The sequence below is a fragment of the Rhincodon typus genome, chromosome 1, assembly GCF_021869965.1.
Source record: "Rhincodon typus isolate 14 chromosome 1, sRhiTyp1.1, whole genome shotgun sequence".
NCBI lineage: Eukaryota > Metazoa > Chordata > Chondrichthyes > Orectolobiformes > Rhincodontidae > Rhincodon > Rhincodon typus.
In genome coordinates, this window is record NC_063332.1 from 17678616 (window position 1) to 17692156 (window position 13541).

At 43.1% G+C, this 13541-nt stretch overlaps 1 protein-coding gene across 3 annotated transcripts in view; it reads right to left on the minus strand.

Annotated features, from left to right (window-relative positions):
• LOC109923508 (catenin alpha-2-like) overlaps positions 1-13541 on the minus strand; it is a 437044-nt gene that overhangs the window by 387354 nt on the left and 36149 nt on the right. For all 3 annotated transcript variants that reach the window (XM_048602775.1, XM_048602784.1, XM_020523539.2), the window contains exon 2: positions 12014-12121. In XM_048602775.1, the coding sequence (XP_048458732.1) occupies positions 12014-12115 (102 nt within the window). In that variant the 5' untranslated portion in view covers positions 12116-12121. The remainder of the gene's footprint in view (positions 1-12013; positions 12122-13541) is intronic.

Consider the following 13541-nt stretch of genomic DNA (forward strand, 5'->3'; position numbering starts at 1 on the left):
CCAGTTGCTATTCAATATCTGTCATCTGCTGGAGCAGAAGAGGCTCCAGACTTGCTGAACCAGCTCGATGGTAATGACCTTGTTAATAACAAAATGTACTCTGCTGAAGCATACTGCACTCCCCGATGTCAAAGTGTCTATCGAACCTTTTGATCACATACTAACCTGCAATTAACTTCTAGGCCTGGTCTCACAAACAAATATCTTGTTTGTTCTTTTCTGTTTTAAACACAAGCTGTTTCCCTCAGTTTAAAGGTCCTTTTCAGCTCAGAGTTCTCAGTTCATACCTCCAAACCAAAATTGATAAAAATTTAAAAACAAAATCAAAATCAGTCAAGGTTCTAACAATAGATATCATAATTTAAAAATAGTTTATTGTAACGGATGTAATTAAACATTGGACTCAACTAGAAATAATACTGATAATTCTAAAAGAAAGAAAATAGGTTGTTTTTATGGACTCTCTACCAACTACACTGCACACTGTTCTGTATCAAATTTCTTCAAAGTGAGAGGGGAAAAGTTTAAGGGAGATATGCGTGGAAAGTTCTTTACGCAGAGGGTGGTGGGTGCCTGGAACGCGCTGCCAATGGAGGTGGTAGAGACGGGCACGATAGTGTCATTTAAGATGTATCTAGACAGATACATGAATGGGCAGGGAGCAGAGGGATACAGATCCTTGGAAAATAGGCGACAGGTTTAGATAAAGGATCTGAATCGGCGCAGGCTTGGAGGGCCTGTTCCTGTGCTGTAATTTTCTTTGTTCTTTGTTCTATATAGTCTACTGTTTTAACAGCCTTATGTCTCATGAACCCTATTGCCATATAGTCCTTGGCAAAAAGGTACATCACTGAGGAGATATCTGCAGAAGTCCACAAATTTAAGACATCAAAACTAGGTTGAAACTTTGCTGTGCTTGTTCACTGCATTTGAGAAGAATTAAAGCACAATTTAGACCTTATGGCTACATTGGCGTCTTTGACCTCAGAGCCCACAGGATCCAAGGAAAATTGTCAAGTTGCAACCAAATTTGGTTCAGTGAGAGCAAGTGTAGGACAATGGGTGTTTTCCTGATTGAAAGTCTATCTCCACTGGGGTTAATCAAAATTCAGTATATCTTTCTGTGAATGTGTGACATTGAATCTTCAATTAAATGTAACATTATGGAGGGTCCTGGATAGTGCCCAGAAAGAATTATTAGCCCTAGTGATGGGTGTGGCAGAGGTAATATCACTGGACTAGTAACCCACAGGCCCAAGCTATCAGGAATGTGGAATTAAAACCTAATCTAAATGACACCTATGCAACTATTGTCCTAAAACCACATGGGGTTCTTTGAGAACAATTCTGAAGGTCACTGGAGTCAAAATGTTAACTGTTTTCTCTTCACAGGTACTTACAGAAATGCTGGAGCTTCTCCAAAAAAAACTGTTTTTGTTCACTTCAAGACTCCAGCATCTGCAGTTCTTTGTTTGATAATACTGATCTCATGACCTGCGGCAAGTTCTAAGGTTCTGAATTGACAGCGACAAAATGGGGTACTCATGCTATGACCACAAAATGGACTGCAAAAGCTGGTAATATTTACACAGAAAAAAAAAATCTTACTGGGTATCAGAGAATAATGCCATACCAAGAGGTGGTTGTTCTGATCATTTAGCTTTGAAAGACCTAGACAATCAATCCAAATCACCATCTTCTCCCACTCTGAAAACATTTCCTCCAAAGCAGTTACCCAATTTCCATTTGAAAGTTACTGTTGAATTTGTTTCACTATCCTTTCATATTGTGCACTGTAGATCACAACTCACTGCAGATTATTTTCCGCAACTCATTCTCTCCGCACACTCCCCTCCGCCCCCACAATAACTTTAATCTGCATCCTCTAAAACCATGCCAATGGAAATAGTTTACTCTTGTTTACATGATCAAAATTGATCAGGAATTTGAACATCTCCATCCAAGAAGAGGAGATGTCAAGTTAAGAGCCTGAGAGAAGCAGTTAGCGCCACATAGAAGGAGGAGCAGTCAGCAAGCTTGAAAACAGCGCAAGAGTGGAGAAACTATAAACATTTCTTTTTGTAGTTCACTTATGGGACATGGATATCACTGGCTGGCCAACATTTTATTTGTAAATTCCTAGCTGCCTTTGAGAAGGTGGTGGTGATCTGCTTTCTTGATCCACTGCAATCCACAATGCCCTTAGGAAAGGAAATCCAGGTTTTTTCCCAGTAACAGTGAAGAAATGGTGATATATTTGCAAGTCAGGATAGTGAGTGGCTTGGAGAGGAACTTGCAGGTGGCAATGTCCCCATGCATCTGCTGCCCTTGTTCTTCTCGATGGAAGGAGTCATGGGTTTGGAAGGTGCTGTCTTAGGATCTTTGGTGATTTTCTGCAGTGCGGCAAAGTAGACAGCGTACGGGCTCCTGTGCTCAGGCTTGTCCTCTCCTTCAACTTTTCTTTTTTTTTTAATTCTTCCACTTTTTTCTCAAACTTACCTGATAAAGAGAGCTCTTCGGTGAGAAGGTGGCTTTGATGGGCTCCGGAGCGGCAGCAGCATTTTCAGAGGCAGTAGGGCTACAGAGTCAGTTAGTCAGCCTGTGAAGACCAGAGCGGGACTCTGGCGGCGGCAACATGGCATGAGCTACGGCCTGGAGCGGGACACTGGGGGCAGCATGGCGTGGGTTGGCGTAGCTCAAAGTGGGACTGTAGCAGCGGAGAAGGAAAAGTTAGACTCTAAAGTATTTTTTAAATTTTTATTCTAAGTTAATATGAATGGTGCCTATGCATGGCGATCGTAGGCACTTTTCACTGAATTTTATAATCGAATACACATGACAATAAGTGATTCAAAGACAATACTCACTGTTGCTACTGAGCAGTGGTGGAGGGAGTACATGCTTGTGGATGTGGTGTCAATCAAACAGGATTGTCCTGGAGGGTATCAGGCTGCTTGAGTATTGTTGGAGCTACACCCAAATCTCCTGGCTTGACCCTTGTAGATGGTGGACAGGCTTTGGGGAGTCAGGAGTTGAGTTACTCACCACAGTATTCCTAGCTTCAGACCTGCTGTTGTATGTGTTTAACAGTGTTTATATGACAGCCCAGTTGAGTTTCTGGTCAATGGTAAACCCAAGGATGTTGGTAGTGAGGAATTCACCATGAGAGAGAGAACTGCACTAGAGCTCCCCGCTGTAGATGGCTCTTAGTTCAGAACACAGTGGAAGCCGATTGGTGAATACTGTTACATGTTTCTATTGCTTAATTGTAATATAAAGAGATTATAAAGTTACCAAATAGAAGGTCAAGTTGGAAAAATGCAGTGTATATCCTGCATATGTGTAATGTCACAGACCATGTCTCCCAGATTAACACACCTTCAGGATGAGTCACTGGCTGAATAAGGATGAATAACTCCAGTTTGTGACACTTCAGAGGCAGCGCCAAGTCAGTTTGGCATCCAAAAAACAGAAAATTAAGCGGATAGCACATTTAAGGAGATGGTCATGCCAAAGGTTAGAAGGGTACAGGCGGCAAAAGAATGGACAATCACTAATAAGACTGCGAGAACCCAACAGGCAGTGCAGGAATCTCCTGAATTCATCATGCTCACTGAATCAGTTTTGCATTCTGGATAGACTGGTGATGGTTATGGTTCATCAGGAGACTGCAGCCAAAACCAAGTCAAAGTCACCCAGGGTAGCCCAGCTGTATGTGGAAGGCAGATGCAAGACCACTTAGAGGAGGCAATGGCCTGTGGTATTATCGCTGGATTGTTAATCCAGAGACCCAGGTTCAAATCTCAACATGGCAAATGATGGAATGTGAATTCAATAAAAATCTGGAATTAAGAGTCTACTGGTGGCCTTGAATCCATTGTTGATTATTGGAAAAAAGCCATCTTGTTCACTGTCATTTAGGGAAGGAAACTGCCATGCTTACCCAGCCTGACTCCAGACTCACAGCAATGTAGTTGACTCTTAACTGCCCTCTTGGCAATTAGGAATGGGCAATAAATGCTGGCCTAGCCAGCGATGCCCTCATCCTGTGAAAGAATTTTTAAAAAGAGAGAGGACTCAGGATATCAGACAGGCATGTAGGTGGTCAGAGACTCGAGGACAGAATCTCGCCTCCCTGGTTCCACGGCATGAATGTTAAGTAGCAACTGCATGACAATCTTCTGGGAAATAGGGATCAACCAAAAGTTGTGATCAGCATTGCTACAAATGACTTGCATAAGAACGGGGTGAGGTCCTGAATGCAAATATTAGGGAGTCAGGTGGGAGACTGAAATGCAGAACCGCCGACGTAGGTATCTCTCAATGATTCTCCTTCCTAAATGCAAGTGTGCATAGAAAGAGGAGAGTTGGGCAATTTAACAAGTGGCAGGAAACCTGCAGACTGGTAGTCATTAGAGTTCTGGAACCTGAGAATTGTACAAGCCAGTCTACATCTGAACAGGACTGGGATAAATATCCTTGTGGAGAGAATTGTTCATGCTGTTGGGGAGGGTTCTAACTAAACTGGCAGATTTGTGGGAATCTGACAGCATTTTAAGAGAACAGAAACTCTTCAGGCAGGAGAGACAAGGATATTAAAAAAAGGTGGGGCTATACCAGTATTGGTTAAAGAATTAATTACTGCTGTGAGGGGTGTGTGGGTCCAACCAGGGATCAGGTTACTTTGGATTGGGTGATGTATGATGAGGCAGGTTTATGATATCAAAGTGGACGACGTCCGGGGGGAGGGAAAAGAGCGAGAGCGCAAGAGCCTTGGATCTAGACTTAAATAAAGGATATTTACAAAGGACTGAGGGCAGAGCTGGTTGGTGCAAACAGTGAAGAGGAGTTTAACAGCAAAGACGAAAAAGAAAATGGCAGATATATAGGAAAAAATATGGTTGATAGCCTAGATATATTCCACTGTGAATGGTTTATCTCCTTCCTTGAATCCTATGGTTAACCAGGGAAGTTAAGGATCAAATAGAAACACGAACATACAAAACATTAAACATGAGTAATAAGCCAGAGGATTGGGGAAGTTTCAAAAAGGCAACAAAAGATGACCTAAAAATAATCAAAAAAGAGAGGGAAAAAGTAGACTTGGAGGGTAAACTAAGTAATATCAAGTTGGACAACAAGGGCTCTTGAAATTATTTTAAAAAAGTTAACACAGGACCCTCAGATAAGAAGGCTGGCAAAACGATAAAGAAGAACCAGGAAATTGTTCACGGCTCACAAACATATATTCTGGTGAGGAAGAAGATTCTAGGAAGGGGATAAGTCCACCATAATTAACCATGGAAGTTAAGGATAGCATCAGGTTGAAAGGAAAACCATGCAAAGTAGCAACGATTAAGCGTAGCTACACTGGCCCTAAACCCCACCTCTTCCTCTGTTACATTGATGACTGTATCGGCACCGCCTCGTGCTCCCACAAGGAGCTCGAACAGTTCATCCACTTCAACACCTTCCACCCCAACATTATGTTCACCTGGACCATCTCTGATACCTTGATACCTCTCTGTTCCCGTTGTGGCCTCCTCTACATCGGGGAAACCAAGCAGAGGCTTGGGGACCGCTTTGCGGAACACCGACGCTCGGTTTGCAATGAACAACTGCACCTCCCAGTCGCGAACCATTTCAACTCCCCCTCCCATTCCTCATACGACATGTCCATCCTGGGCCTCCTGCAGTGCCACTACAATGCCACCTGAAGGTTGCAGGAACAGCACCTCATATTCCGCTTGGGAACCCTGCAGCCCAATGGTATCAATGTGGACTTCACAAGCTTCAAAATCTCCCCTCCCCCTATCGCATCCCAAAACCAGCCCAGTTTGTCCCCGCCTCCCTAACCTGTCCTTCCTCCCACCTATCCCCTCCTCCCACCTCAAGCCCCACCCCATCTCCTACCTACTACGCTCATCCCACCCCCTTGACCTGTCCATCCTCCCTGGACTGACCTATCCCCTCCCTAACTCCCCACCTACACTCACCTTTACAGGCTCCATCCCCACCTCTTTGACCTGTCTGTCTCCTCTCTACCTATCTTCTCCTCTATCCATCTTCTATCCGCCTCCCCCTCTCTCCCTATTTATTTCAGAAACCCCTTCCCCTCTCCCATTTCTGGAGGGGGGTCTAGGCCCGAAACATCAGCTTTCCTGCTCCTCTGATGCTGCTTGGCCTGCTGTGTTCATCCACCTTGTTATCTAAGCCAGAGAATTAGGTTAGTTTTAAAAAACCAAAAATTAATGAGGGAGAGTCAGAGTAAAAGTTGTATAGTACAGAAATAGACCCTTCAGTTCAACCCGTCCACACCAACCAGATATCCTAAACTGATCCAGTCCCATTTGCCAGCATTTGGCCCGCATCCCTCTAAACCCTTCCTATTCATGTACCCATCCAGATGCCTTTTAAATGTTACTTTATGATGTGGAGGTGCTGGTGTTGGACTGGGGTAGACAAGCGTCAGAAATTACATGACACCAGGTTATAGTCCAACAGGTTTATTTAGAATCACAAGCTTTCGAAGCGCTGCTCCTTAATCAGATGAAGTGAAGGATACTGGCACAGAATTTATAGGCAGAGAGATCAAAAGATGATACAGATGATGGGAGCGGAGTGGGACTAGATTTATTTACAGACAGGCTGAATAATAAATCTCTGCAGGTGAACAAAAGTGTCAGACAGTGAATGAAGTGTCAACAGCTGGATCGTAAGTGGTTGTACTCATGTTGATGACCTACCTTGTCTTGCAGAGGTTGCTAAGGCAGGATTGTGTGGTGTTGTGGTCAATGTTGACCTGAAGGCTGGATAGTCTGTTGTGAACAATGGCCAATTTAAGATTTGTTAGTTGTTGGAAGGCATGAGGTGGAGACGTAGGGACGATCTTGGCGAGATGCTCATCATCATTGATGACATGTTGAAGGCTGCGAAGAACGTAGCATAGTTTCTCCGCTCAGGGGAAGTACCAGACGACCAAGGGTACTCTACTGGTCGTGTCCTGTGTCTATCTTCTGAGGAGGTCGTTGCAATTTTTCGCTGTGGCGCGTGAGAACCGGCAATCAATGAGTCGAGCACTGTATCCTGTCCTTAAGTAGGCATCTTTCAACATCTTTAGGTGTCCGTCATATTCCTCCTCGTCTGACCAGATTCTGTGTAGACGCAGAGCTTGTCTGTAGGGGATGGCTTCTTCAACATGTTTAGGGTGGAAGCTAGAGAAATGCAGCATTGTGAGATTATCCATGGACTTGCGGTAGGGTGAGGTACTGAGGTGGCTGGCCTTGACAAAGATGAGTGTGTCCAAGAATGAGACTGATTCTGAAGAGTAGTCCATGGTAAGTCTAATGGTGGGAAGAAAATTGATATTGTTGTGTAATCGTTTCAGTGATTCCTTACCATGAGTTCAAAGGAAGAAAATGTTGATGCATCCGGTATATATCTCTCTGCCTCATCCTTTCAATTGCAATTCAGCTGTTGACACTTTACTCACACTGTCTGACACTTTTGATCACATGCAGAGATTATTTTGCAGGCTGTCAACACTCCACTCCCATTTGTATGGTTTTTTGATCTCTCTGCATGTAAATTCTGGGCCTGTGTTCTTCTCTTCACTTCACATGATGGAGGAGCAGCGCTCCATAAACTTGTGATTTCAAATAAACCTGCTGGACTATAACCTGGTGTTGTGGGACTTCTGACCTTCAAATGTTGTGAAGGCTGGTACATTCACCACTTCCTCTGGTACCTAATTCCAAATACACAGTATCCCCTGCATGAAAAAGTTGCCCCTTAGGTCCCTTTTATAGCTTTCCCCTCTCACCTTAAACCTACGCCCTCGAGTTTTGGACTCTCTCTGGAAAAAAAGACCTTGGCTATTCACGCTATCCACACCCCTCATGATTTTATAAACCTCTAAGAGAAAATAAACTTTGCAGGCAAATGCACAAGTAAAATCAAGATGATCAGCAACAGACAGAAAAAGTAAGCATCAGAGTCAGACGTACAGCACAAAAACAGACCCATCGGTGCGACTTGTCCATGCCGACCAGATATCCTAAATAAATCTGGTCCCATTTGCCACCATCTGGCCCATATCCCTCTAAACCCTTCCTATTCATATACTCATCCACACGCCTTTTAAATGTTATATTTGTACCAGCCTCCAACATTTCCTCGGTCAGCTCATTCCAAACATGCACCACTCTCTGTGTGAAAAAGTTGTCCCTTAGGTCCCTTTTAAATATTTTCCCTCTCACTTTAAACCCATGCCTTCTAGTTTTGGACTCTCCCACTCTGGAGAAAAGACCTATCCATGTACCCTATCCATGCCCCTCATGATTTTATAAACCTTTATAAGGTCACCCTTCCGACGCTCCAGGGAAAATAGCTCTTGCCTATTCAGCCTCTTCCTATAGCTCAAATCCTCCAACCCTGGCAACATCCTTGTAAATCTTTCTGAACCCTTTCAAGTTTCACAACATCCTTCCTACAACAGGGAAACCACAAACGAATGCAATATTCCAAAAGTGGCCTAAACAATGTCCTGTACAACCGCGACATGACTTCCCAACTCCTATACTCAATGCAATTTCTTCACTACCCTGCCTACCTGCGACTCCACTTCCAAGGAAATTTGAACCTGCACTCTAAGGTTTCTTTGTTCGGCAACACTCCCCAAAGCCTTGCCATTAAGTGTACAAGTCCTGGCCTGATTTGCCCTACCAAAAATATAGCACCTCACATTTATCTAGATTAAACTCCATCTGCCACTCAGCCTATCAGCCCACCTGATCAAGGTCTCGTTGTACTGAAATAACCACCACTGTCCACTGCACTGCTAATTTTGGTGTCATCTGCAAACTTACTAACCATACCTCGTATTCTCATCCAAATCATTTTTATAAATGAAAAAAAAAAGTGGATCCAGCACCGATCCTTGCAGCACACCATGCTCCACCACCACCCTGCCTCCTGCCTTCAAGCCAATTTTGTATCCAAACGGCTAGTTCTCCCCTGTATTCGAGGTGATCTAACCTGTTAACCAGTCTATTATGTAGAACCTTATCACACAGTAATGAGATGACAGTCATGACAGCACTACGAGAACAAGACCAAGACCCCAGTGAAACCATCTCCACAGACAACATGCTGAAGCTACTGGTCCTATGCCTCACCACCCACTTCACTTTCAACGGCCAAACATACAAACAGATCAACAGGACACCTATGAGATCACCTATCTCCGGACTAATCGCCGAGGCGGTGATGCAAAGTCTGGAAAGTACGGCCCTTCCACTAATCCAACCGAAACTATGGATACAATACGTGGACGACACCTTTGTCATCATTAAACGGACCAAACTAGAGGAGACACACAAACTAAAAAATGACACCCTCACCGGAATCAAATTCACTAGAGAGGAGAACAAACAGAAGAACAAACAGCTCCCATTCCTGGATGTCATGGTAGAGCACAGGACAAATGGGGAATTCCAAAACGAAAGTAAACAGAAAAGCCACACACACTGACCAAGTACTGAACTTAAACAGCAACCATCCTAACACACACACACAAATGAGGCTGCGTGTGAACATTGTTTAAATGGGCAACACACTGCAGCAGCACAGAACTACGCCAAGAAGAAGAATACCTCTTCCAGGTATTCAAGAACAATGGATATCCAAACAACTGGGTCAGAAGATGCCTATTACACAAACAACACCAGGAAGATACTACACGCCCCGACACACTCATCACGCTACCTTACATCAGGAAGGCATCGGAACTAACTGCAAGACTCCTACAAACACTGGGCATCAGAGTAGCACACAAACCCACATCAACCCTACGACAACTGTTCACCCAAACCAAAGATCCACTACCCACTATGGACAGGACGAATGTCATATACAAGACTCCCTGCAGAGACTGTGACAAACACTACAAATTGGACAAACAGGAAGGAAATTAACAACATGGGTACACGAACACCAATTGGCTACAAAAAGACACGACCAATACTCACTCATTTCTATGCACATGGACAAGGAGAAACACCAATTTGATTGGGGCAACACCAAGATCCTGGGACAAGCAAAGCAGAGACAGACACGGGAGTTCCTAGAAGCCTGGTACTCCAAGAAGAAAGCCATCAACAAACACAGAACTTGACACCATATACACTCCATTGCAAAGGAAAACATAAGTGAGGTAATCCAGCTCAATGGACTACAGAGTTTAAAAACCAGGCGGGGAAACACAACGGCGCTTCATCGGAGGCTGCACTGATGATGTTACCCAGCAGGGTAATAAAATGTCTGTAGAACAACGAACCAGCTTGGCGAGCCAACCAACCACAACCTTCTCGAACAACTTACTGAAGTCCACATAGACAACACCCACCGCTCTGCCTTCATTAATTCTCTTTGAATAAGTGACAAAGTTACTGAGGCACGATTTCCCATGCACAAAGCCATGTTGACTATCCCTAATCAGTCCTTGCCTTTCTGAATACACAAATCCTGTCCCTCAGAATCCTCTCCAACAACTTTCCAACAATTGATGTCACAATCACTGGTATCTAGTTCCCTGGCTTTTCCTCACCACCTCTCAAATAATGGCACCCCATTAGCCAAACTCCAGTCTTCTAGCCCTGGGTAAGGTGCTGTCGATGAGGAAAGCACTCCACAGATTTACTACAGAGCTGTACAGCCTAGATCCTTAAGTATATTCAAAGCTAAGAGAGACAGATTTTTAATCCTTCAGAGAATGAAGGGTTATGGACAAAGCAGGAATATGTGGTTTTGTTAGTTATCAGATTATCCACGATCTAACTGAATGGCAGAGCAGGCACATTGGGCTGAATGGCCTACCTCTGTTCCCACATCCAAGAGTCATCTTATCAGTATTAAAAATATAAAATTGGCAAGTTGAAAAAGAGACTATGACAAAATGAGTAACCTTACAAAGTAGCTGGCAAGTCAAAGAACGAATCAGAGGACATTAGGAAGTGATATCACTCACATGGCCATTATGTTTAACATATCAAGAACTGGGCATACACTACCTAACCAGAGTTTTATCGTGCACTGACCAAGCATTGTCAGCCAATTGGAGTTTAGGATGTCTCTGCTGCTGCACATTGCTAGCAGCTAGCAAGGGTTAATGAGAGGTCATTCTTTATGTTTCAGTGCGCAAGAAAGTAAGACTGAAGAGAAAAGGATAACTTTTGTTAACACAGTGACATAAAACTGGCATTGGACCAGCGTTGCAAGCTGGTATCCGAAAGTGCATCAACTGAAAACTACTGCCTTTTTTAAAAAAAATGTTTCATTTCATTTGCAATTTTTACAATAAATTTAATTTCTGTGAAATGTGTAAAAATTACGCCAGTATCAGGAATAGTCATGACTTGGACTAGTTCCATTAGGTCAGGCTATTATTATTGACTTAGATGGCATTAATCTAAGGTTTTGGAGACGTATATCTTGTGGCATGCAGGCACAGACTGGTTTGTAATGAGTTGTAAATGCAAGTGAATTTCTGGAATCAGCAGCAATTATGATGGGGACAAGATCATTTATAAAGCAACTGAAGATCAATGAACCCATGACACTGCCTGGAGGAATACAAGTATTCCTGAGCCTGAAATAATTAACCTAATAGATCACTACCATGTTCCTTTGTATTTAGTATGGCAACAGCCAGTGAAAAAGGTTCCCACACACGCTTTTTAAACTGGCAATTCACTCAGACTTCAAATTTTCCAGGGCATCCTTATTGCCAAATGCAGTCAAATGGTGCCCTGATGTCAAAAAGCAGTCCCTCTCACCCAACCCCAGTGAATTCAGCTTATACACATTTGAACCAAGGGCAGAATGAGGTCAGAAGCCAAGTGATCATAATTCACACCACTAAATTTGTTATTTTAAAAAAAAAAATCAAACGTGGTAGGTCTTTTGAAGTTTGATTCGGGTAGGGAGTTATTAAATCTAATGCTGATTCTCTTACCTGTGTAACCAATGGTTCTAGTAATCTTTCCACCGTCACAGTACGTATTTCCAGGCTTTTGGGATCCCACTTAAGCAGAATAGGCGAGGTCGCGGTTGTCATGTTTGGCTGAAACAGTAAATTTGACATTTTATGAACATATGTCTATAAAATATCCTTTTAAAATATGTGTTCAAAAATGAGGATCTATGTAAGATTTGATTAACAATCCAACTAGACAGCAAAAGGTATTTCGGTGGATAGGGTGAATACTGGAAGGATGTTTCCTCTTGTGGGGAAAGACTAAAACTGGGGCACTTTGTTGAAGAATAAATGGTATCATCCCTGTATGAGAAGGGAGGAGAAAGAGTTATTCAGATACCACTGGATACCAAGAAAAGGAGCATCAAAACACAGCAGTAGGTTATTTTGCCCTTCAAGCCTTTTCCAACATCCAACAGGATTAGGGATGATCTAGTTGTGGTCTCAGTTCCACTTCCTGTCTACACACCATAACACTTAATTCCGTCCAAAAAATTAACTCAGCCTTGAATAAAATTTGCAAACTCAGCCTCCATTACATTCTCAGGAAAAGAATTCTATAATGACCCTCAGAAGTTTCTCTTCCCTTCTGATACAGGGGTGATACCATTTATTCTTCAACAAAGTACCCCAGTTTTAGTGTTTCCCCACAAGAGGAAACATCCTTCTGGTATTCACCCTATCTACCGAAATCCTACAAGCTTTAAGAGGGAACGTGATCTTTCTCCGAATGCCAATAGGAACAGATCTAACATGTTCAGCCTTTAAGCTAATCCTTCACCCCAAAAAATGAAACAAGCAACTCGCTCTGAACTGTTTAGGTGCCCAAAACTCTACACAGTTCTCCAGATGTGGTTGCAACAAAACCCTGTACCGGTGAAGTAAGACGTTGATTTTTATATCCCATTCCCATGCAACAAGTGACAACATTCCATTTTCCTCCCTCATCATTTGCTGTAACTGCATACTAACTTTGTCAGATTCATGGAACAGGACACTCCGATCCCTCCGTACCATCAGGTTTTCTAATCTCTCCATATTCTTCTCTAGATATGGACTAAAGCAGATCAGTACCAACTGCAACAAGACATCAAGAATATTCAGGCTTGGGCAAACATATAGTAAGGGATTTTCCAGCCTCAACTGCCAAACAATGGCAGTCTACAAAAAAAAAAATCTAACTATCAGTCCTTGATATTCAATGATATTACCATCATGGAATCTCCCAGTCAACTCCTCAGGGTTCACCAACGACCATTAACTGAACTGGACTAATCAAAATATACTGTGGCTATAACAGCAAATCAGAGACTAGAAATCTTGCAGTGAGTAACTCATATCTTGACTCCCAAAGCCTGTCCACCAATTACAAGGCATAAGTCAGGAACGTCATTGTCGTCATTGTCTTCAGGAATAGTGCCAGAAGACTGGAGACTAGCAAATGTTGTCCCCTTGTTCAAGAAGGGGAGTAGAGACAACCCTGGTAATTATAGACCAGTGAGCCTTA